This window comes from Oncorhynchus mykiss, chromosome 18 (genome assembly GCF_057628025.1).
Source record: "Oncorhynchus mykiss isolate SJ-2025 chromosome 18, ASM5762802v1, whole genome shotgun sequence".
NCBI classification, from domain to species: Eukaryota; Metazoa; Chordata; class Actinopteri; order Salmoniformes; family Salmonidae; genus Oncorhynchus; species Oncorhynchus mykiss.
The window spans coordinates 56,886,958-56,914,175 of record NC_143039.1 but is presented as its reverse complement, the minus strand read 5'-3'; the positions used below and the strand labels follow the sequence as shown (position 1 = coordinate 56,914,175).

General features: G+C 44.1%; 1 protein-coding gene across 1 annotated transcript in view; it reads left to right on the top strand.

Annotated features, from left to right (window-relative positions):
• The first annotated feature begins 4,802 nt into the window (after positions 1–4,802).
• The window catches only part of LOC110496413 (forkhead box protein O3-like), a 59,783-nt gene continuing 37,367 nt past the window's right edge, over positions 4,803–27,218 (top strand). The window contains exon 1 of the mRNA XM_021572297.3: positions 4,803–6,119. Coding sequence (XP_021427972.1) covers positions 5,601–6,119 — 519 coding nt within the window. The 5' untranslated portion in view covers positions 4,803–5,600. The remainder of the gene's footprint in view (positions 6,120–27,218) is intronic.

Here is a 27,218-nt window from a genome sequence, read left to right as displayed (position 1 = left end):
GCCCAAGGATGAGACACATCCTGGGATGGCCATGTGCTGTGTACTGGCTACAGACACCCAGACTTTGCACACACACACATACATACACACATCCACGCACGCACGCACGCACGCATGCACTCACACCACACACACACAACCCCCAAGTGTCTTCACTGACATTTTCAACCTTTCCCTGACCCCGTCTGTAATATCTAAATGTTTCAAGTAGACCACCCACCATAGTTCCTGTGCCCAAGAATGCCAAGGTAACCTGCCTAAATGACTAGCACACATCTGTAGCCATGAAATGCTTTGAAAGGCTGATCCATGGCTCACATCAACACCATCATCCCAGAAACCCTGGACACACTCCAATTTGGATACCGCTCCAACAGATGACACAATCTCTATTGCACTCCACACCGCCCTTTCCCATTTTGACAAAAGGAACACCTATGTGAGAATGCTGTTCATCGAATGCTGTTCAGCGTTCAACACCATAGTGCCCTCCAAGCTCATCACTAAGCTAAGGACCCTGGGACTGAACACCTCCCGCTGCAACTGGATCCTGGACTTCCTGACTGGCAGCCCCCAGGTGGTGAGGGTATGCAACTACACATCCGCCTCCATCATTAAGTTTGCCGACGACACGCCAGTGGTAGGCTTGATCACCGATGACGATGAGACAGCCTATAGGAAGATCAGAGACCTGCCAAGGTTCTGCCAGGACAAGAACCTCTGTCAATGTAAGCAAGACAAAGGAGCTGATCGTGGACTACAGGAAAAGGAGTGCCAAGGACACCCCCATTCACATCGACGAGGCTGTAATGGACTGGGTCAAGAGTTTCAAGTTACTTGGTGTCCACATCACTAAGGACTTATCATGTTCCAAACACACCAACACAGTCGTGAAGAGGGCACGACAATGCCCACTCCGGGAGACTGAAAAGATTTGGCATGGGACCTCAGATCCTCAAAAGGTTTGACAGCTGCACCATCGAGAGCATTCTGACTGCAACTGCTCGACAACCCTGGTGGGATAATAAAGTTGATCTGAAGGTGCTACAGAGGATAATGCGTGTGGCCGAGTAAATCACTGGGGCCGAGCTTCCTGCCATCCAGGACCTCTATACCAGGTGGTGTCAGAGGAAGGCCCTAAAAATTGTCAAAGACTCCAAGTCATAGACTGTTCTCTCTGCTACCGCACGGCAAGCGATACCAGAGCACCAAGTCTGGGACCAAAAGGCTCCTTAACAGCTTCCCGCTGAGCAGTTACTCAAATGGCTACCCGGACTATTTGCATTGATCCCATTATTTTATTATTATTTGTTATATTTTTTTGACACAGGCTCGATGTACACACACACACACACACACACACACACACACACACACACACACATATTCACATTCCTTCACACTCTTCACATACGCTGCTACTACTCTCTGTTTATTATCTATACATAGTGTCATTGCCCCAACATTCATGTACATATTACCTCAATTACCATTTGCTAACCCATACCCCCCGCACATTGACTCGTACCAGTACCCCCTGTATATAGCCTCGTTATTGTTACTTTATTGTGTTACTATTTTTCATTTATTTTATTCAGCTAATTTTTCTTACTTAAAAATAAATAAATTACTCTGCATTGTTGGTTATGGGTTTGTAAGTAAGCATTTCATGGTAAGGTCTAAACCTGTTGTATTCGGCGCACATTTTGTATTTTTTATTTGACACTATGAAACAACACCCACAGCTCTTCTTATGTAACAACATCATTGATGAACAAAAAGAGAGGGAGAAAGTGAGATTGAGAGAGAGAGAGGAAGACAGGGAGGGAGATGACTGCTGTTAAGGGGCTTTAGAGCAAAGATTGGGCTCACATTTGAGGACCTAAACAGTACAGAGCCAGAATGCAGTCTGGCTCTCAAAGTCAAATCCAAAAGGGTTTTTAAAAAGGAGAGGACAGCAGGACAACGACCCTGATTTTTATGGCAAATATTGAGTGGTCTAGACTGTGTCCCGTGACCGATAATTATTGTTATGTTCGGTGGACATCCCTCACCTTTTGTACAGTGTTAGTCTACTCTTCTGACATGCCTAATTAGAGCTGTAGTCAGTCAGTCTGGCGTTGTTGCTCAACACAAGGGTGGGAGTGACATCATCACTCTGTCCCAGTAAACACATCAGTAGTAACCTTGGCTGACTAGCTGTCTTAGGTAGGTATGTTACACTGTGAAAAAAATCCTGTTGTTTTAACGGTAACTTACTGGCAGCCTGTAAGTTACTGTAAAAAAAAAAAAACTTTTCAGTGATCTGCTGTTAAACTAAAGTTTCTTTGGAATTTACCGTGACATAATATACCTTTATTATAGTAATGAACATGAAAACAATAATAATAATGTACATTAGGTTAGAGTAAATTCCAAAGAAACTTTGATTTAACAGTACATTACTGTAAACTTTACAGTAATGTGCTGTTAAACTAAAGCTCCTTTGAAATTACGGTAACATAGTGTACTTTAAGAAAAAAAAGTAATTTACAGGTAACTGGCTGCCAGTAAGTTACCACAAAAACAACAGGATATTTTTTTACAGTGTAACCTTTCTACCTAAGCCAGCTAGTCAGCCAGGATTACTACTGGCAGGTGATTGGTTCAAAGATGTTCTCATACTGATTTAGCTCCTTTTGTTGTTATTGTTGTTGTTGTCTGACTCTGGAGCTGGAGCTTCCTTGGTTGTTTGTCAGTGCCAATGCCCAACAGCTTAGTTTGCTACGGGCCACACCAGATCAGTACACACATCGACTCAACTCAGCTCCACTCAACTGAGCTGGCAGTGGCTCAGTGTTTGCATTCCATAGGATAGGAGTCACACCGCATTCCGGTTACAACTTCACTGCGGTGCATAAAAATATCCTCTCCAGACCGCAGGGCAGGGGCCATGTGTTTTGAATTACCCCTTTGTTTCTCATTTACAGCATCTCTCCCTCATTTATCCCCCTCTCTCTCTTTCTTTCCCCATCCCCTCCTCTTCTCGCTCTCTCCTCCCCTCCTTTTTTTTGTTCTCCCTCTCCTTCACTCTCTTGCACTCTACTCTTCCTCCTCTTCTCGCCCTTCCCTTCTCTCACACACACCCTCTCCCTTCCTCCCTCTCTCCTTCCCCTCTCTCCCTCTTGCTCCACTCTCTCCCCCTCCTTTCATTGCCTTTCTCTCCCCCACTCTCTCTCTCTTTCCCTCTGTCACTCTCACCCTCTCCTTCCCTCCTCTTCTCCCACCCCTCTCTCTTTCACATCTCATGTTGTGATAGACCCGTTTAGTCACCATGAAAGCATTCCACTGTAGGAGCATTTGAGGATATGGTTTCCCCTGACAACCAAGCTGTCAATAGTGGGGGTAACATCACCACCCACCACTGGGGAATTTTCCATTGAAAAAGGGTAATGGGGTTATAGAATATATTATAGAATAGAGTATAGTAGAATATATTATAATATAATATAATTCAATCAAGTAGAATAGAAATAATAAAATAGAACATAATATAATATAGTAGCAAATAATATAACATCATATCAAACTTCAGGTGCATAACAGTCAAATAACCCTTCATTTGATAGAATAACAGTCAATGCATATATGTAGAGAGACACTATTAGTTGGAAGGAGATCAGTATGGATACCCCACAACTTGAACCCATTGAGGGTTCAGCTCGCGGGCGCCAAATGAGTGTGACATTCACAATGGTCGCTTCCGCCTTTCTCTGCTGGAGGAAAACACCCGTACGGAGAAAGGATGGTATGAAATGAAACCGCGAGACAATTATTATTTCAAAGGGTATGTAATTGAGACTTTTCTGACTTTCTTGTCTGACTGCAATGCATAGGGAATCTGCGTAGGGAATATGGTAGACGTTCATGCATAAATTAATAAATATTTATTTGTAGCATTAATTAAGCCGGTAATAATGACATATTATAATCATTCAATACAGTGTTGGCAGTTCATGTAACTGAACTGACGTGCACAATACGGCATAGTCACTTAAATAACTCTACCTTTTATGTACCTCAACTAACCGGTGCCCCCTGTATATAGTCTCGCTATTGTTATTTTACTGCTGCTCTTTAATTATTTGTTACTTTTATTTCTTATTCTTATCCGTGTTTTTGTAAACTGCATTGTTGGTTAGGGGCTCGTGAGTAAGCATTTCACTGTAAGGTTTACCTACACCTGTTGTATTCGGCGCATGTGACTAATACCGTTGGATTTGATTTGATTAAGAGGTTTATAAATGCGGCACTCTTGAGGTGAATATGTCATGCTTATCCCAGTCTTGCTCATCAACAGGTACATCTGACCACTGACTGACGATCACATGCAGCACATGGAAAAGCATCACAAATCGGATGGCTAAAGCACACCACGTCAACTGCTCTTTTATTTAAGCATTCTTGTTTATTCACAAAGCAATAAACATCAATGAAACAATGCAATCACATTTGTCAAGGTATTTTATGAACTGTGAATAAATATTCTCTATATGGGATATCAATGTGAAACGATGTTGTATACAGAATAAAATGGATATTCCCTTTCGCTAAACCTGTTATAGAGGGAGTGAGTTGATCCAAGTCTCATATAATTAATTATGTGTAAGCAGCACACATTTATTCAACGCTACAGTTTAGTCGCTTGATAATCAAGCCTCACTGACGGATACACACTGGTGTACCAATGTGGAAGGAATAGGGTTGGGTAATAATCAACAAATCTAACGAAATAAGGGAGGTTAATTGCATGTAATGCACTTATGGCGGGGCGTCTTCGTCGCGTGAGAGAAGGAAGACAAACAGAGCATGCTCCATGAGCCGATACTTTTTTCGTCTGGAATTCTGCGGGTTGTAAATGATTCATAGAGCAAGCTTATTTTTAAGCGGAGTAATTGCGCGCAGCTCGCACAGTTAGTCCGTGTGTTACTATCGGCTATGAGTGTGTGTGTTGTTTTCGGGTGAGCGCTTGCGTGTGAGTGAAAAGCCGGTCACCAATCTGCAGAGGAGACGGAGAGGAGAGGAGAGGAGATTCCAGACGAAAGAAACAGTGAGCGTGAGCAGACTTCGTGAAAGAAAGTCAAATTAATTTGGCTTTAATTCTGGGGTTTTATCGAATATATCGTCCAGCCCTGCCAGTCCAACGGTTGGTCAAGGGAATCAACTGTTGCTGCGGCCGAATGGTTTTTAAAGGGACATTAGGCTAATCACAATTTACCAAATCCGTGTTGCTGACATGGGTTTGAGAATGCATTTTTAACCATCACCTGGACCTGGTTTATTTATCGTGCTGCGCGCACCCGGCGGCCGGATGCATGTTGTTCATGGTCTGTTCTGATACTGCATAGAGAATACATGCTCTTCCAGAATGATCCTACTCCACGCCTCTCCTGGCTTTTTGATATTGGTTTATCATATTTTTATATCAGTCAGTAGCAGTTGCTTGTAGGCAAGTAGACACATTTGGGCTATTTGAACAATTCCAAAGGCAGTTGGAGGATAATAGTGGATTTTTTGTTTATTTGTGACCTTGCCTTTTCGGCGTTAATCCAAGAGGATAGATGCTAATGATGGAGAATAACGGCATGGACGCGCATCAGGTTGGAATCAATCCTGAATACGAGCCGGAGAGCCGGCCGCGGTCATGCACTTGGCCGCTGCCGACGTGTCCGGAGGATTTCCCTAGGGGAGTGGATGAAGCAAATCGAGGTCTGCCCCTGGCATCTGTCAAACTGGAGCAGCTTCAGTACAACGTGCCGGCATGCCGCGGTGGAGCAGCCGAGGGAAGAGGTGGCGCACCCGCGGAGCTCAAACATCCAGCCGGCGCCCTGGTCCCCATCGCAGCCGGCGCTCCTACATGCATGTCTGGGGCTGCCCTCGACGTGGCCGGCCAGCTGCGCAAAGCCAAGTCATCCCGGAGGAACGCGTGGGGAAACCAGTCGTACGCGGACCTCATCACGCGTGCCATTGAGAGTGCCCCTGAGAAGAGACTCACTCTGTCGCAGGTTTACGATTGGATGGTGCGCTTTGTCCCTTATTTCAAGGATAAAGGCGACAGCAATAGTTCAGCTGGATGGAAGGTACAGTAACATAGCCTACTTGAAATTCCTAATAATTAGCCTCTATATGATGATGGTGTGTGTTGATAGGGGGTAGCCTATATGTCAGTCTTTCCATAAAATCAATTTTAGACCTTGATCACTTAATTTGGGTTGTGCATCTTAACCACACATGGTTGTTCAGTCTTCAGCCATAAAAATGGACAGCTCTCAACTGATGGTTAAAGCAAATGACTTGTTCCTGGTTAACGATGTATGGTTTTCGCATTTCCCCACATTCACCACCGCTGCTCTCCAGTCAGTCAGTTTGTAGAAAGGGGCGGTGAGATGGGACTGAGGGAGGCGGAGAGGGGTTACTGGGTTCATCCTATTTTACAGTCTATAGGCTATGCATAGCAAAGCAGAGCAAATCACTACCAACATAAACGCTTTGTTTGTGCTATGGTGGAAAATACTGTTTGCGCACTTCACTGTGACGTGTCCACGTCATGGTTTTATTATAAAGAGATTATCTGACTGTAGAAGTGACTGCGTGACGCCATGTTCCGTTCGAACTCAACGTTGTTTCATCTCTGGCTCCCAAGCCATATGTAGAGGAGAGGAATAACGAGTCACGCTGGGCACAGAAAGTCAGGAGTGTGTCCGGGTCAATTCTGTTCCTTGTGTTCACGCACGAGCCACTCCGCTTGGCTAGTCTTTGTTAACCCTCAACGAACAAGAGCTATACCCGTCCACTTCTATTCATTGCGCGCGTGGTAAAATTACGCAAGGGCTATGCAATTTGATAATACTCCACAAAATAGGACAATAGAGATGATCCTTTAAATTAAAATCTAGACGAGAGTTTGTGTAATCTACATTAGTTTACCGCACATTTTGTGAGGATTATATTGGCAAAATTATTGTGGACTGGATTATTTATTCGATAGGCCTATTTGTTCAAGTCATATAGGCCTAGTTCCGACCTCTCCAAGCCCTAATATAGATTTGAATATTTGATCAATCCCTCAATAAGGTCAGATCAATTCTACACAGATTGCACTCATCTATTTTATCAGGGCTTTAGGTCACGTAGTTTAGCTTTGGTTTTCTTAAGGGCTTGTTTTGAGTCAACCGGTGTAACACACCCCTCCTCTTCCTAACTATCACTTTGTTCTGGTTTTCTGGGAATCAAACACACAGGCAGTATTGTACAACTAACCTTGTGGCAAACAATTCAGTCCCTTTCAAAATCCTATTTTACATAATCCCTAACCTTTTTATTCATTTAACTAGGCAAGACAATTAAGAACACATTCTTATTTACAATGACAGCCTACCAGGGAACTGTGGGTTAACTGCCTTGTTCAGGGGCAGAACAACAGATTTTTAGCTTGTCAGCTCAGGGATTCGACCCAACAACCTTTTGGTTACTGGCCTAGCGCTTTAACCACTAGGCTACCTGCCACCGCAACCTTAACCCTAACATTAACCTGAAAACCTAACCCTAAAACTAACCCAAAGCCTAACCCTAAAACTAACCCTAAACCTAATTCTAACCCTAACAAATAATTAAAGAGCAGCAGTAAAATAACAATAGCGAGGCTATATACAGTGGGTACCGGTACAGAATCAATGCTTGGGGGCACTGGTTGGTCGAGGTACTTGAGGTCATATGTACATGTAGGTAGAGTTATTAAAGTGATTAGATAATATAATATACAGAGAGTAGCAGCAGCGTAAAAGAGGGGGAGGGCAATGCAACTAGTCTGGGTAGCCATTTGATTAGATATTCAGGAGTCTTATGGCTTTGGGGTAGAAGCTGTTTAGAAGCCACTTGGACCTAGACTTGACGCTCCGGTACCGCTTACCGTGCGGTAACAGAGAGAACAGTCTATGACTAGGGTGTCTGGAGTCTTTGACAATTTTTAGGGCCTTTTTCTGACACCCCCTGGTGTAGAGGTCCTGGATGGAAGGAAACTTGGCCCTAGTGATGTACTGGTTCGTACCCACTACCCTTTGTAGTGCCTTGCGGTCGGAGTCTGAGCAGTTGTCATACCAGGCAGTGATGCAACCAGTCAGGATGCTCTCGATGGTGCAGCTGTAGACCTTTTGAGGATCTTAGGACCCATGCCAAATCTTTTCAGTCTCCTGAGGAGCAATAGGTTTTGTTGTGCTCTCTTCACGACTGTCTTTTTGTGACTGGACCATGTTAGTTTGTTGGTGATGTGGACACCAAGGACCTTGAAACTCTCAACCTGCTCCACTACAGCCATGTCGATGAGAATGGGGGCATGCTCGTTCCACCTTTTCCCGTAGTCCACAATCATCACCTTTGTCTTGATCACGTTGAGGGAGAGGTTGTTGTGGGGTGGGGGGGGGGGGGGGGGGGGGGGGGGCCCAACAAGAAGTCCAGAATCCAGTTGCAGAGGGTGGTGTTTAGTTCCAGGGTCATTAGTTTAGTGATGAGCTTTGAGGGCACTATGGAGTCGAACACTGAGCTGAGCAATGAATAGCATTCTCACATAGGTGTTGATTTTGTCCAGATGGGAAAGGGCAGTGTGGAGTGCAATAGATATTGCATCATCTGTTGGAGCGGTATCCAAATTGGAGTGGGTCTAGGGTTTCTGGGATGATGGTGTTGATGTGAGCCATGATCAGCCTTTTAAAGCACTTCATGGCTACAGAAATTGAGTTCTTAGTGTTCTTGGGCACAGGGACTAGGGTGGTCTGCTTGAAGCATGTTGGTATTACAGACTCAAACAGTGAGAGGTTGAAAATGTCAGTGAAGACATTTGCCAGTTGGTCAGAGAATGCTCAGAGTACACGTCCTGCTAATCCATCTGGCCCTGCGGCCTTGTGAATGTTGACCTGTTTCAATGCCTTACTCACATCGGCTATGGGGAGCCTGATCACACAGTCGTCCGGAACAGCAGCAGCGCCTCTTCAACCTCAGGAGGCTGAAGAAATTCGGCTTGTCACCAAAAGCACTCACAACCTTCTACAGATGCACAATCGAGAGCATCCTGTCGGGCTGTATCACAGCCTGGTACGGCAACTGCTCCGCCCACAACCGTAAGGCTCTCCAGAGGGTAGTGAGGTCTGCACAACACATCACCAGGGGCAAACTACCTGCCCTCCAGGACACCTACACCACCCGATGTCACAGGAAGGCCATAAAGATCATCAAGGACAACAACCACCCGAGCCACTGCCTGTTCACCCCGCTATCATCCAGAAGGCGAGGTCAGTACAGGTGCATCAAAGCTGGGACCGAGAGACTGAAAAACAGCTTCTATCTCAAGGCCATCAGACTGTTAAACAGCCACCACTAACATTGAGTGGCTGCTGCCAACACACTGACTCAACTCCAGCCACTTTAATAATGGGAATTGATGGGAAATGATGTAAAATATATCACTAGCCACTTTAAACAATGCTACCTAATATAATATTTACATACCCTACATTATTCATCTCATATGTATACGTATATACTGTACTCTATATCATCTACTGCATCTTTATGTAAATCATGTATCACTAGCCACTTTAACTATGCCACTTTGTTTACATACTCATCTCATATGTATATACTGTACTCAATACCATCTACTGTATCTTGCCTATGCCGCTCTGTACCATCACTCATTCATATATCTTTATGTACATATTCTTTATCCCCTTACACTTGTGTCTATAAGGTAGTAGTTTTGGAATTGTTAGCTAGATTACTTGTTGGTTATTACTGCATTGTCGAAACTAGAAGCACAAGCATTTCGCTACACTCGCATTAACATCTGCTAACCATGTGTATGTGACAAATAAAATTTGATTTGATTTGATTTGATGCGCTCATGCATGTTTCAGTGTTACTTGCCTCGAAGCAAGCATATAAGTAATTTAGCTCGTCTGGCAGGTTTGTGTCACTGGGCAGCTCTCGGCTGTGTTTCACTTTGTAGTCTGTAATAGTTTGCAAGCCCTGCCACATCCAAAGAGCGTCGGAGCCGGTGTAGTACGATTCAATCATAGTCCCGTATTGACGCTTTGCCTGTTTGATGGTTCATCGGACTGCAAAGCGGGATTTCTTATAAGCTTCCGGGTTAGAGTCCCGCTCCTTGAAAGCGGCAGCTCTACCCTTTAGCTCAGTGCGGATGTTGCCTGTAATCCATGGTTTCTGGTTGGGGTATGTACGTACAGTCACTGTGGGGACGACGTCATCAATGCACTTATTGATGAAGCCAGTGACTGATATGTGGTGTACTCCTCAATGCCATCTGAAGAATCCCGGAACAAATTCCAGTTTGTGCTACCAAAACAGTCCTGTAGTTTAGCATCTGCTTCATCTGACCACTTTTTTATTGATCAAGTTACTTGTGCTTCCTGCTTTAGTTATTGCTTGTAAGCAGGAATCGGTAGGATAGAATTATGGTCAGATTTGCCAAATGAAGGGCGAGGGAGAACTTTGTATGCGTGTGTGTGGAGTAAAGGTGGTCTAGAGTTCACTCTGCTTGCACATTTAACATGCTGTTAGAAATGAGGTAAAATGGATTTAAGTTCCCTGCATTAAAGTCCCCGGCCACTAGGAGCGTCGCCTCTGGATGAGCTTTTTCCTGTTTGGTTATGGCCTTAAACAGCTCTTTGAGTGCGTTCTTTGTGCCACCATCGGTTTGTGGTGGTAAATAGACAGCTACGAAGAATATAGATGAAAACTCTCTTGGTCGATTGTGTGGTCTACAGCTTATCATCAGATTCTTTACCTCAGGCTAGCAAAACCTCAAGACTTCCTTAGATATCGTGCACCAGCTGTTGTTTTTCAAATATACATAGACCGCCACCCCTTGTCTTACCAGAGGCTGCTGTTCTATCCTGCCGATACAGTGTATAACCTGCCAGCTGTCTGTTAATCATGTGCTCGTTTAGCAACGACTCAGTGAAACATAAGATATTACAGTTTTTAAATTAATGTCCCGTTGGTAGGATATACGTGCTTGTAGTTCATCCACTTTATTATCCTGCGATTGTACGTTGGCCAATAGTACCGATGGCAAAGGCAGATTTGCCACTCATCTCCGGATCCTTACAAGGTACCCTGATCTCCTTCATGCGATAACTCGGTCTTTTCTCCTGCGAATGACGGGGATGATGGCCTCGTCGGGTGTCTGGAGTAAATCCCTCTCGTTCGACTCATCAAAGAAAAATGATTAGTCCAGTTCAAGGTGAGTAATCGCTGTTCTGATGTCCAGAAGCTCTTTTCAGTCATAAAAGACGGTAGCAGCAACATTTGATTTGATGTACAAAATAAGTTACAAACAATGCAAAAAAACAAACAAAATAGCACGGTTGGTTAAGAGACCATAAAACGGCAGCCCCTCCGGCGCCGTTACACACACACACACACAGACACGCACGTTTTCTCATCCCGCCTTACCTGGCATCTCTCTCATTCAATATACGACAATCATAACATTCTGAGAAAGACAGCGGTATTAAGAGAAATAATTAATACAAATGAAATCACCATATAATTTAGGTGTAAGTAAGTTCAGTGGATAGGAGTACTCCAATTGTTAGGGTTAGGTTTTAAATAGGATTTAAAATAGGCTTAATTCTCCAGGCCCTGTGAGTCTGTGTGTGTGTGTGTGTGTGCGTGTGTGTGCTGCCCAGGGATGCATAGCTGTATGCCAGCTCAGATTCCTCCGCAGGGCTTTGTGTGTAACAAGGGCTTTGATTGGCTGGTTTGGCAGTGATCTGATAGGCTGGGAGGGCAAAAACAACTTGATTCAATCTTAATAACAGTGTTAAAAACAGGCATGCACATGATGGGCTGTAACAGTTGGCAATGGGTTTAATACGATTTTAAGCACATAAAAACACACACTCGCACAGAAACAAACACACACTCAGATGTGAAAACACACACACACACACACACACACACACACACACACACACACACACACACTGTACATTAAACATTATCATCCACATCACTAAATTGTTGATGAGATGAATAAGAGAAGAAACGTAGATGGATGGGGGGATGATCAAATCAGATACAGTGGTAGCTGCTGGTTATTAAAAACAGTCTGTAATAACTGCTGTGAAATGGGTCGTTCCGCTATTTCGGTGCCTTTTGAGAAGTGTAACTTGGTCCCCCAAAAATTTGATTTCACCAAATTTGTACTTTATGTCATGAGCATATGATCAACTTTAGGAAAAAGAAGTCGAGAGGTTAAATAAAATAAAAGACTATAGTACGTGCCTATTAAGTACCAAATAATGCAACAAGGTTGACCGTAACAGGTTTGACAATTTCATCTTAAATCAACCTTAAACCAGCCCCTAGCAGAGCAGAATGGAGAAGAACCCATACGGAAAAGTAACATGGCCTTATATATAATATTTAAACATGACATACATTTTAAAATATCTGATCATATATTTTTTATAGCTTATATAACTCTCACACCCCCATAACACAAATAATAATATGGATATGTATTTTCATAATGCAAAATACATATACATTTTTTGCTTTGAAAAGAGAGGCAGAGTATTGGTGGTTACCCACTGGGCACACACTGGTTGAATCAACGTTGTTTCCACGTCATTTCAATGAATTGTCGTCTGTGCCCAGTGGGTAGCTAGCTTGGGAGATGGTGAAACCTACGGTACAGGCTTAAGCCTGATTCACACAATAGGGCCTAACCGAGCTGTACTGGCCTGGTTATACAGACACCATAGCTGCTGGAACCATGTTGAAAAAAGGACTATGTGAAAAGAAAATATCAGAGCCACACAGTACAGTTTGCTTTGGCCCTGTAGTGTGGATCTAACGGGTTGAGCAGGCCCTGTAGTGTGGATCTAATGAGTTGAGAAGGCCTTGTAGTGTGGATCTAACAGGTTGAGCAGGCCCTGTAGTGTGGATCTAATGGGTTGAGAAGGCCCTGTAGTGTGGATCTAACGGGTTGAGCAGGCCCTGTAGTGTGCATCTAATGGGTTGAGCAGGCCCTGTAGTGTGGATCTAATGGGTTGAGCAGGCCCTGTAGTGTGGATCTAATGGGTTGAGCAGGCCCTGTAGTGTGAATGATGCCTTAGAGAGGTTCCCTGTGCTGTGCCAGCCAGGCTGGTTGGCGTGGGTTCAACAGAAAGCTCTCTGCATCACTTCCATGTTATTGTTATTATCACAGACACAGCAGAAGGAGTGAGAGCTCTCGAGTTGGCGGGCTTGGCACCGAGTCCACCACGGGGGACAGAGGGATGAATGGAGGGATGGAGGAGTGGGGGGTTCTTGTCTGAGAACGGGACTCTAGAGATCCATCCTATAGTAAAGCATCACCTCATAAGTATTTTGAATGGAGGGAAATTGATGGAGAAGAAAAAGAGGAGGGAAGACAAGTGTTGGAAGGTATACACATATTTAACATATGTTATTGGTTACATACACATATTTAACATATGTTATTGGTTACATACACATATTTAACATATGTTATTGGTTACATACACATATTTAACATATGTTATTGGTTACATACACATATTTAACATATGTTATTGGTCACATACACATATTTAACATATGTTATTGGTCACATACACATATTTAACATATGTTATTGGTTACATACACATATTTAACATATGTTATTGGTTACATACACATATTTAACATATGTTATTGGTTACATACACATATTTAACAGATGTTATTGGTCACATACACATATTTAACATATGTTATTGGTCACATACACATATTTAACATATGTTATTGGTCACATACACATATTTAACATATGTTATTGGTCACATACACATATTTAACATATGTTATTGGTTACATACACATATTTAACATATGTTATTGGTCACATACACATATTTAACATATGTTATTGGCTACATACACATATTTAACATATGTTATTGGTTACATACACATATTTAACATATGTTATTGGCTACATACACATATTTAACATATGTTATTGGTTACATACACATATTTAACATATGTTATTGGCTACATACACATATTTAACATATGTTATTGGTTGCATACACATATTTAACAGATGTTATTGGTTACATACACATATTTAACATATGTTATTGGTTACATACACATATTTAACATATGTTATTGGTTACATACACATATTTAACATATGTTATTGGTTACATACACATATTTAACATATGTTATTGGTTACATACACATATTTAACATATGTTATTGGTTACATACACATATTTAACATATGTTATTGGTTACATACACATATTTAACATATGTTATTGGTTACATACACATATTTAACATATGTTATTGGTTACATACACATATTTAACATATGTTATTGGTTACATACACATATTTAACATATGTTATTGGTTACATACACATATTTAACATATGTTATTGGTTACATACACATATTTAACATATGTTATTGGTTAAATACACATATTTAACAGATGTTATTGGTTACATACACATATTTAACAGATGTTATTGGTTGGATACACACATTTAACAGATGTTATTGGTTGGATACACACATTTAACAGATGTTATTGGTTGGATACACACATTTAACAGATGTTATTGGTTGGATACACACATTTAACAGATGTTATTGCGGCAGGAGTGAAATGCTTGTGTTCCTAGCTCCAACTGTAATATTTAACAACACACAACAATACACAAATCTAAAGTATTGTCACGGTCGTCCTCCTCTTCGTCTGAAGAGGAGAGGCGAGAAGGATCAGAGGACCAATATGCGGCGTGGTAAGTGTCCATGGTGAATCTTTAATAAAGAAAGACTGAACACTATGCAAAAGAGTAACGAAAACAATAAACCAAATACGACCGTGAAGCTACAAAAATGAGACCTGTGCTGACACAAGCCACTAACATAGACAATCACCCACAAACAAACAGTGCAACCCAGGCTACCTAAGTATGATTCTCAATCAGAGACAACTAATGACACCTGCCTCTGATTGAGAACCATACTAGGCCGAAAACATAGAACTGCCCCAAAACATAGAAAAACAAACATAGACTGCCCACCCAACTCACGCCCTGACCATACTAAATAAATACAAAACAACGGAAATAAAGGTCAGAACGTGACAGTACCCCCCCCCAAAGGTGCGGACTCCGGCCGCAAAACCTTGACCTATAGGGGAGGGTCTGGGTGGGCGTCTGTCCGCGGTGGCGGCTCTGGCGCGGGACGCGGACCCCACCTCATCATTGTCTTAGTCCGCCTTATTGTCCGCCTCCGTGGCTCTCTCAGCATGACCACCCCTCTCAATGACCCCACTGGACAGAGGGACAGCTGCTCGGGACAGAGGGACAGCTGCTCGGGACAGAGGGACAGCTGCTCGGGACAGAGAGACAGCTGCTCGGGACAGAGAGACAGCTGCTCGGGACAGAGAGACAGCTGCTCGGGACAGAGAGACAGCTGCTCGGGACAGAGAGACAGCTGCTCGGGACAGAGAGACAGCTGCTCGGGACAGAGAGACAGCTGCTCTGGGCAGAGGGGCTCCGGCAGCGGCGCCGGACAGGCGGGAGGCTCCGGCAGCGGCGCCGGACAGGCGGGAGGCTCCGGCAGCGGCGCCGGACAGGCGGGAGGCTCCGGCAGCGGCGCCGGACAGGCGGGAGGCTCCGGCAGCGGCGCCGGACAGGCGGGAGGCTCCGGCAGAGGCGCCGGACAGGCGGGAGGCTCCGGCAGAGGCGCCGGACAGGCGGGAGGCTCCGGCAGAGGCGCCGGACAGGCGGGAGGCTCCGGCAGAGGCGCCGGACAGGCGGGAGGCTCCGGCAAAGGCGCCGGACAGGCGGGAGGCTCCGGCAGAGGCGCCGGACAGGCGGGAGACTCCGGCAGAGGCGCCGGACAGGCGGGAGACTCCGGCAGAGGCGCCGGACAGGCGGGAGACTCCGGCAGAGGCGCCGGACAGGCGGGAGACTCCGGCAGAGGCGCCGGACAGGCGGGAGACTCCGGCAGAGGCGCCGGACAGGCGGGAGACTCCGGCAGAGGCGCCGGACAGGCGGGAGACTCCGGCAGAGGCGCCGGACAGGCGGGAGACTCCGGCAGAGGCGCCGGACAGGCGGGAGACTCCGGCAGAGGCGCCGGACAGGCGGGAGACTCCGGCAGCGGCGCCGGACAGACAGGACCACCTGCAGGGAGGAGACAGAGAGACAGCCTGGTGCGTGGGGCTGCCACAGGAACCACCAGGCTGGGAAGACCTTCAGGAGGCTTGGGGTTAAGAGGAGGCACCTGAAAGACCGGGCTGTGGGGGAGCACTGGAGCTCTGGTGCGCAACCTTGGCACCACTTCCCCAGGCTGGATAACCACTCTAGCCCGGACCGTCCAGAGTGCAGGCACAGGTTGAACCGGGCTGTGGGTAAGCACGGGAGATCTAGTGCTTACTACACGCACCTCTCCCTTCGGCTCCATTCCCACAGTCGCCCGGTACGAGCGGAGCGCGGGCAGAGGACGCACTGCACCCTCCCAGCGCCCCGGAGACACAGCACGCAGAGCCGGCGCAGGATACCCTGGGCCAAAACTGCGTACCGGCGACCAGACCCGCTGAGCAGGCACCATACGCCCTGGCTCGATGCCCGCACTCGCATGACACTCTCGGGGGGCTGTCCTATAGCGCACCGGGCTATGGACACGTACTGGCGACACCGTGCGCTTAACCGCATAACACGGTGCCTGCCCAGTATCGCGCTGCTTATAATAAGCACGAGGGGTGAGCGCAGGTCTGCTACCTGGCTTAGCTCCACCCCTCGTGTGCCCCCCCCCAAAAAAAATTTGGGGCTGTCTCTCGTACCTGTCGCACTGCCGTGCTGCCTCCTCATATCGCCGCCGCTCAGCTTTCGCTGCCTCCAGCTCTGCTTTGGGGCGGCGATATTCCCCAGCCTGTGCCCAGGGTCCCTCTCCGTTCAGTATCTCCTCCCATGTCCAGGAGTCCTGTGATACCGGCCGCTGTTGTTGTTGCTGCTGCTGCTGCTGTCGTCGCTGTTTTCTACCACGCCGCTTGGTCCTTGGTTGGTGGGTGATTCTGTCACGGTCGTCCTCCTCTTCGTCTGAAGAGGAGAGGCGAGAAGGATCAGAGGACCAATATGCGGCGTGGTAAGTGTCCATGGTGAATCTTTAATAAAGAAAGACTGAACACTATGCAAAAGAGTAACGAAAACAATAAACCAAATACGACCGTGAAGCTACAAAAATGAGACCTGTGCTGACACAAGCCACTAACATAGACAATCACCCACAAACAAACAGTGCAACCCAGGCTACCTAAGTATGATTCTCAATCAGAGACAACTAATGACACCTGCCTCTGATTGAGAACCATACTAGGCCGAAAACATAGAACTGCCCCAAAACATAGAAAAACAAACATAGACTGCCCACCCAACTCACGCCCTGACCATACTAAATAAATACAAAACAACGGAAATAAAGGTCAGAACGTGACAAGTATAAGAACAAAATTAAGAAATAGAGAAAAGTTAGGATGAGCAATGTCAAAGTATAAGTATAAATATAAATATATATATATATATATATATATATATGTGACGGGATGTAAATACATTATGGACTGTATGTGGATCGAATATGTCATACATGTATATGTGAAGAAAACGTGGATAGAATAGAAAATGTAGAGCAATACAGTGCCTTGCAAAAGTATTCATCCCTCTTGGCGTTTTTCCTATTTTGTTGCACTACATCCTGTAATTTAAATGGATTTTTATTTGGATTTCATGTAATGGACATACACAAAATAGTCAAAATTGGTGAAGTGAAATGAAAAAAATAACTTGTTTCAAAAGAATTATAAAAAATTAAAAACTGAAAAGTGGTGCGTGTATATGTATTCACCCCCTTTGTTATGAAGCCCCTAAATAAGATCTGGTGAAACAAATTACCTTCAAAAGTCACATAATTATTTGAATAAAGTCCACCTGTGTGTAATCTAAGTGTCACATGATCTATCACATGATCTCAGTATATATACACCTGTTCTGAAAGGCCCCAGAGTCTGCAACACCACTAAGCAAGGGGAACCACCAAGCAAGCGGCACCATGAAGACCAAGGATCTCTCCAAACAGGTCAGGAACAAAGTTGTGGAGAAGTACAGATCAGGGTTGGTTATAAAAAAATATCCTAAACTTTGAACATCCCACTGAGCACCATTAAATCCATTATTAAAAAATGGAAAGAATATGACACCACAACAAACCTGCCAAGAAAGGGCCACCCACCAAAACTCATGGACCAGGCAAGGAGGGCATTAATCAGAGAGGCAACAAAGAGACCAAAGATAACCCCGAAGGAGCTGCAAAGCTCCACAGCTGTGATTGGAGTATCTGTCTATAGGACCACATTAAGCTGGGCTTTACAGATGAGTTGGGCTTCACAGAAGAGTGGTCAGAAAAAAAGCAATTTCTTAAAGAAAAAAATAAGCAAACACGTTTGGTGTTCACCAAAAGGCATATGGAGACTCCCCCAAAATATGGAAGAAGGTGCTCTGGTCAGATGAGACTAAAATTGAGCTTTTTGGCCATCAAGGAAAATGCTATCTCTGGCAGAAATCCAACACCTCTCATCACCCTGAGAACACCATCCCCATGTTTTTCATCGGCAGGGACTGGGAAACTGGTCAGAATTGAAGGAATGATGGATGGTGCTAAATACAGGGATATTCTTGAGGGAAACCTGTTTCAGTCTTCCAGAGATTTGAGACTGGGACGGAGGTTCACCTTCCAGCAGAACAATGATCCTAAGCATACTGCTAAAGCAACACTCAAGTGGTTTAAGGGGAAACATTTAAATATCTTGGAATGGCTTAGTCTAAGCCCAGACCTCAATCCAATTAAGAATCTGTGGTTTGACTTAAAGATTGCTGTACACCAGCAGAACTTCAAGGCAGTTTTGCCTTGAAGAATGGGCAAACATCCCAGTGGCTAGATTTGCCAAGTTTACAGAGACATACTTCAAGATACTTGCAGCTGTATTTGCTGCAAAAGGTGGCTCTACAAAGTGACATTAGGGGGGGGGGGGGGGGGGGTGAATACTTACACGCTCATGTTTTCTGTTTTTTGTGCGTCTTATTTCTTGTTTGTTTCACAGTAAAAATATTGTGAAAATAGAGAAATAGAAAAAATATTTGCATTTTCAAAGTGGTAGGCAAAGTGGTAGGCAAAAGACATAAAGCATAAAATAATCAATTTTAATTCCAGGTTGTAAGGCTACAAAATAGGAAAAATACCAAGGAGGGTGAATACTTTCGCAAGCCACCGTAGTTGAATCGGATGGCATTGACTAGAATACAGTATATACATACAGTATGAAATGGGTAAAACAGTATGTAAACATTATTAAAGTGACCATGGTTCCATGTGTATGTACACAGGGCAGCACCCTCTAAGGTGCAGGGTTGATTAACCTGGTGGTAGCCGGCTAGTGACCGTGACTAAATTCAGGGCAGGGTACTGGGGGGAGGCCGGCTAGTGATGGCTATTTAACAGTCTGATGGCCTTGAGATTGAAAAACAGCTTCTGTCTCTCTGACCCAGATTTGATGCACCTGTACTGACCTCACCTTCTGGATGATAGTGATGTGAACAGGCTGTAGCTCGGGTGACTGAGGTCCTTGATGATCTTCTTGGCCATCCTGTGACACCGGGTGGTGTAGATGTCTTGAAGGGCAGGCAGTGATGCGTTGGGCTGACCGCACCAGCCTCTGGAGAGCCCTGCGGTTGTGGACGGTGCAGTTGCCTTACCGGGCAGTGAAGTAGCCTGATAGGATGCTGTCAATGGCATGTCTGTAAAAGTTTGTGAGGGACTTTGGGGCCAAGCCAAATTCAACCTCAGCCTCCTCAGCCTCCAGTTTGCATGGGTGTACCATTTCAGATTGTGAGTGATGTGTACGCAGAGAACCTTGAAGCTTTTCCCCTTCTCCACTGTGGCCCCATCCACGTGGATGGAGGTGTTCTCCCTCTGCTGTCACCTGAAGTTCACGATCAGCTCCTTCATTTTGTTGACGTTGAGGGAGAGGTTATTTTCCTGGAACCACTCCGCCAGGGCCTCCCTGTAGGCTGTCTCGTCGTTGTTGGTAATCAGGTCTACCACTGTTGTTTAGTCTGTAAACTTGATGACTGAGTTGGAGGCGTGTGTGGCCACGCAGTCATGGGTAAACAGGGAGTACAGGAGGGGGCTGAGCACGCACCCTTGTGGGGCCCCTGTGTTGAGGATCAGCATAGTGAAGGTGGGGGCGGCACGTCAGGAAGTCCAGGACCCAGATGCACAGGACGGGGTTCAGACCCAGGACTCCAAGCTTAGTGATGAGCTTGGAGGGTACTATGGTGTTGACGGCAGAGCTGTAGTCAATGAACAGATATGATCCTTAACCAAATTCACTATATAGCACTGCTAGTAGCTTTATATTTTTTCTGAAAGGGTTTAATCCCTTTCTACCTGGTTTTAGTTGTTTAGTTGTTTCACTTCAGACTGGAGTATTTATTTATGAGAAGGGAAAAAAAGAGAAGGGAAGAGACAAAGTGTTGGAACAACGGAAAGAAAGGGGGGTGGTGTGTGAGTGTGTGTGTGTGTGTAAGTGCATGCTTGTCTGTGTGTGTGTGGATTGCCACTAGTTGTAGACAGTACAGGATTTGATCCAGATGATCCCTTTGTCCCCTCAGTTGATTAAGAGTTGATCTACTATAAAAGCTTCAGGACATTGGAGTTGGATAGAGGAAGAAGAACAGTAAGGGGTTTAATCAAGGGAACATCATTCCAAACCTTTTCATTGTCAATAATTCAATTTTGCCCATATTCGTGATGAATACTGATAAGAAACTGACTGGTTTGAGACCACAAAATCAACCAATAGTCTTATTGAGAAAAAAATACTGAAGAAAAATATAAAAGCAACATGCAACAAGTTCAACAGTTTTACTGAGTTACACTTCATATAAGGATATCAGTCAATTTAAATAAATTCATTAGGCCTGAATCTATGGATTTCATGTGACTGGGCAGGGGCGTAGCCATGAGTGGGCCACCAAAGATCATTATTACAGACAGAAATATTCCTCAGTTTCATCAGATGTCTGGGTGTCTGGTCTCAGACGATCCAGCAGGTGAAGAAGCAGGATGTGGGCTGGCGTGGTTACATGTGGTCTGCAGTTGTGAGGCCAGTGGGATTTACTGCCAAATTCTCTAAAACGACGTTGGAGGCAGCTTATGGTAGAGAAATTAACATTAAATTATCTGCCAACAGCTCTGGTGGACATTCTTGCAGTCAGCATGCCAATTGCAAGCTCCTTCAAAACCTGAGACATCTGTGTTGTGTGACAAAACTGCTCATTTTAGAGTGGCCTTTTATTTTCCCCAGCATAAGATGCACCTGTGTAACGGACCATGCTGTTTAATCAGCTTCTTGATATGCCACACCTGTCAGGTGGATGGATTATCTCGACAATGGAGAAATGTGAGAGAAATAAGCTTTTTGTGCATATGAAACATTTCTGGGATCTTTTATTTCAGCTCAGAAAACATTGGACCAACACTTCGCATGTTGGGTTTACATTTTTGTTCTGTGTAGTTCAGAGATTAAATTATTAGTTTAGTGGTTTCACCTCAGACTGGAGTTTTTTTAATTGAAAAAATACTCCAGCTCAGAACCACTGCTTTACAGTGAATCATCTGTATAGAACATGTTGGTGCACTCAACGATCTCAGTGGTCACACTCGAACCAGATAGAATAAGATGCTGGGTGCCATAAAGAGGATGTTGAGCAAGCCATGGAACCATAGAACGGAAATTCCACTGTGAAAATCGAGTCCAGACACACACACACACACACACACACACACACACACACACACACACACACACACACACACACACACACACACACACACACACACACACACACACACACACACACACACACACAGGCAGGGTGGGCCGATCTTGGAATTTGTGACTGTGTGTGATAAAATGTGCTGGTTCCATGCAGCACACACACAGCCTGCCTCAACGTGGTGTTCTCTCAGGGGAAAGTTTTTCCAGTGTCTTATAGAACTACAGTTGAAGAGTTTATAGTGGAGTCTTTTGTTTATAGTGGAGTCTAGCTAGCCAGCCAGCTAACGTTAACTAGCTAGCTAACCGTACACTATAACTTGAAATGAAAATGACATTCTATCAAAACTAGAAACGTGCAACATTTGAAAATGTAACTAGCTAGACTATTTACCCGTATACATCATTGGTGGACCCTTCTCCTTGTCACAGATGCCATGGTGTTTTCGCCATCTCCTTAGCTATCATACTCTAATTCCACTAATTTCAAAACTCAGTCCTCCAGAAAGTGGAGAGCAACACTTACGCATTTCTACTACGCGATACATTTAAAAAGCTGCATTAGACAGGATTACCTACACATACTGATGTGCTCAAATAAACAGAAGTGTGCTATATGGCAGACCAATCCGAACTAATTTCTCGGCATGTCCAGCCCACTCATTATCTCAGCCAGTCATGGCTAGCAGGAAGGTTGCTTTCTTTTTCTGTAGCTAAACCAACTAGGCTCGTAATTTAACAATTGTATTTATGTTTTTAAGGCACATGAAAGTTCACATGTTCCAGAAGGCATTTCTGCCCAAAAATGCATTTTGATTAAAAAAAAAGGTTTACATTTAAATGGCTCTCCTGTAAAGTAGTGACCTGAGACATACGCCTAGTTTCCTGAAACGAGTCACATTTCTTTTTTTCATCAGAAATGATTGATTATGTGTACCTTCATGTGTGTTTATAATATTACTGTTCTCATATTTCTAATTAATAGATTTTAGATGTGTGTGATTTTTTTGTTGTTGCGGAACGCTATATATCCAGTGTTTAGCTGGAATTGAATGTTTGTATACTGTATATTTGACTGTGATATGTGGTTGACTCACCTAGCCATCTTAAGATGAATGCACTAACTAACTATAAGTTGCTCTGGATAAGAGCATCTGCTAAATTATTAAAATGTAAATTATAAATGTTTTACATACAGATCTCATATTACTTACTGTATTTAATTTGGTCACAAATGTATAATTTGTGCAGTTCTTTATTAAAGCTGCAATATGTCATTTTTTGGGGCGACCAAACCAAATTCACATAGAAATATGTGTTATAGATCTGTAATTCTTATTGAAGCATATCTAAGATGTGATAGCGCACATAAAACTGATCTATCTATACTTCCAGTTCTTAAGTTTTGTTTTTGCATCTTTTATTTTCGGTTTTGTACACCAGCTTCAAACAGCTGATGGAACATCGGTTTAGATGGTACATTGATTCTCTACACTATACTTGCTTGTTTTGTCACATAAACTGAAATTAGGTGAACTACTTGAATTTTTGCAACCAGGAAATGGTGGAGCAATTTCTGCATAGTGCATATTTAAGTATGTAGCTATTTGTTACATTTGACTGTATAAAACCTGTAACGTCTGCTTCCAACTCCCACTCTCAAACACGTAGACCCCCTGAACGCAGCTCACTTTCCAGCCCACTTTCCAGCTCACACACTCAAACACGTAGATCCCCTGAACCCAACTCACACTCTCAAACACATAGATCCCCTGAATGCAGCTCACTCTCCAGATCCCAGTCACCTGAATTCTGATCACCTGTTCACACACCTGTATGTCATTATCACACACTATTTAGTTCAGTTCTTTGCACCCCCATCACTGTGAGGTATTGTTTGTTTTGTGACACACATCTATTCAGAGCTCTGTTTTTCCCTGTAATTTACTCCTCCCATGTATGATAGTTTTGGCTGCCTCACTAACGACACCTTTTGACTATTCCCTGCCTGTACTTTAGCCTATCGGATTTTCTGTTATCAACCTATTGTCTGATCTCCCAGACTACGTTACTAGCCGTTTCCCTGCCTGTACTGTTGCCTTTTGGACCCCCTGTGTATGACCTTCTGCCTGCCCCTGGACCCAGCTACCTGCCTCCTCCTGTGGTCCTTTACAATAAACACCTGCTGCGCCCTGTGCTTGAATCCAGCTCTCTGTCTCCCATCGTGTCCAACACAAAACCTAGCAGTACTACTTATTTCTCTGAGACTGAGGCGGAGCATTTCGTAAAAAATATGATTATTTGACTCTCTGAAATGAAACCAAGTGATGAACATGTCATTGAACATCTTTACATTTTAGTAATTTAGTCATCATTCACTCTTATCCAGAGTGACTTACAGTAAGTAGTCCATACATTTTCATACTTTTTGCATACTGGTCCACCATGGAATTGAACCCACAAGCGTCATCCTCTACCAACTGAGCCAAACAGGACAACCCAATGCCAGGATTAGATAGTGAAAAAACACACCAATCTCGTTCATAATTTAATAAAACAATAAAAGCTAATTTAACAACTTTTCTGAAATGAATGTATGGTGTTTTTGAATCAAACTCTTCAGTTGTTCCAGTATCTTGTATAGCTGATTTGGGTTGGTGGGAATTGTAGGCCAGTCAAACCTGCATCATGGACTACTGTATAGCTGATTTTGGTTGGTGGGAATTGTAGGCCATTCAAACCTGCATCATGGACAACTATATGGCTGATTTGGGTTGGTGGGAATTGTAGGCCAGTCAAACCTGCATCATGGACAACTAGAGAACTCCTGCATTTCTATTATTGTCTGTGTTTTGCTAAGTGTTTTACACTGTGGTGTGTTTCAATGGTTTCAGGACTTGCTCATGTGTTTCTGTGAATGCATGTAAGTGTGTATTCCCATCTGCACATACAAACGACTTCCTCCATGCATCTCGATCCACTGTATCTCCTCTCTCAGGTATTTGAGATTAGACTAATCTTAGTGGTAGCAGGTGAACAACCTATTTCTGGTGCAGTAGAGAGCCTGCGGGTATTAGAGCATATCGACTGGGAGGCTGAGGCATGTGCTTAGAGGTACTTACATTTTTAATCAGATCTTCATAAGGGCTTTCTCCCTTCGGAGGCCCTGGCTAACTAAGACTGACGGGAAGTAAGCAGTAGAGGACAGCAGCACTGTGTATGTGTGTGTCTGTGTGTGCGTACGTGCGTGCGCGCGCTTGTATGTGTGTCTGTGTGTGTGCGTGGGTGGTTAATGCTGCTAGCTAGCAGCAAGTTGGATGGCTCAGCTCTCCTGGATGTTGCAGTTGTACTACCCAGAGGCATTCTCTCTAGCTACTACAGTACCTTCTGGCTATTAAACCTCTGACCTGGGGCCACCGTAGCGTACTAACCACTTAACTGCCCAAGGAGCTGTTTGACCTCTCTGACCCTGTTCACGTAGGGAGCCCGTTCTTCCTGTTCTCTAGCTGCTCTTTACCTGCGTCCCTTTAGAACATCTGTTGGGTTGTACATCTAGGTTGTCTGAACAGGGTCTCTATAAGCGGATACTGTGGTCAGGATAACGGAATCACAAGGCAATTCATCCAATGCTTTGATGACTGTTGTTTGTTGACACGTTTCATCGCTAAATGGTACCCTGATGACAAAATTAATTATTGTCGCTGACAAGTACGACGTTGTGAGAGCAAAATAATGGCGAGATTGTCGAGAAGAAAAACGGGACACATTACCAGAACACTTAACTCTTTTACGCCATTATTAGTCACTGTTCATGTTAATTATTCTCAATGAAGTAGCCTCGTGTTCAAGTGATGTTCTGCATCAATCAGGATACTCTCTCGTTGTCAAAGCCTACTGTTTATCCTCTTACTGATTCATTCCAGGGTTGTAATGCCACTTTGATTAGCAGTGATGGGAGAAAGAAAACCTCAATGATTGGAACTGTTTAAATAAATGATGTGCTTGGGTTAAATAGAGAAACGTGTTTGACCCCAGTCGACGTCACCATGATTACATTTGTTGAATGTATTGACAATTTAAAAAAAAAAGCCATGTACAGCCAAGAACAGGAAGTATTACAGCCAAGTACATGCAGTACATACTTTAAAATGTAGTACGATGCTAACATGATGACAGGTGAGGACAGGACACAGCTCTCCACTAGGTTTAGCCTGAGCTACTGTATGCAGTTGGTACGTCAGACTCATTTAGCTGATCACTGCAGATCAGAATGAAAGACCCATGTTAGCATGTTAGCATACGTACTAGTCGTGATGAAGACTGCCAAATATCTAATAGTACCTAGTCACGACTCACCACCCTATTAAAACAAATCAACAAACAGATGGCTATTACACAATTAAATAGACTGTATGCTATTAAGGGCAGTATTTAACACATTAATATACCTTATTTTAATTTAGGATGATGGTTGAATCCAACACAAATTAATGCAAAATAAGTAATTCAAGGCGCAATCTCTCATGTATCATTTAATAGTTTTTGGTTTGGCTGAACAGATTAACATTAATAACAATTCATTGATATTAATATATTAAGACACTGTGGAGTTTTAATGAGTGTGTGCTTTTCAGGTTGGAAAGGTGTGGGGCACAAGGCAGACAGAGGTCATGAGCACGACAGCAACTCAAACTGTATTTTTGTGGTAGTTTGAGTAAAATAGGTCAGGATTCAGAGCTCGCAGAGCCTTTATCATTCTGCACATGTGATGGCTGAAAGACGACTGATAGCCTTGAATGAACCAAACCTCTCTCTGTCTTTCTCCCTCTCTCTGTCTTTCTCCCCCGTCTTTCTCTCTCTTTATCATTCTCTCTCTACCTTTCTCCCTCCCTCTCTCCCTCTCTCTCGGTCTCTCACTCTTTCTCCCTTGCTCTTTCTCCCTCTCTCTCTCCCTCTCTCTCGGTCTCTCGCTCTTTCTCCCTTGCTCTTTCTCCCTCCCTCTCTCCCTCTCTCTCGGTCTCTCGCTCTTTCTCCCTTGCTCTTTCTCTCTCTCTCCCTCTCTCTCGGTCTCTCGCTCTTTCTCCCTTGCTCTTTCTCCCTCTCTCGCTCCCTCTCTCTCGGTCTCTCGCTCTTTCTCCCTTGCTCTTTCTCCCTCTCTCTCTCCCTCTCTCTCGGTCTCTCGCTCTTTCTCCCTTGCTCTTTCTTTCTCTCTCTCTTTTTCTCTCTCTTACTCTCTTTTTGGAC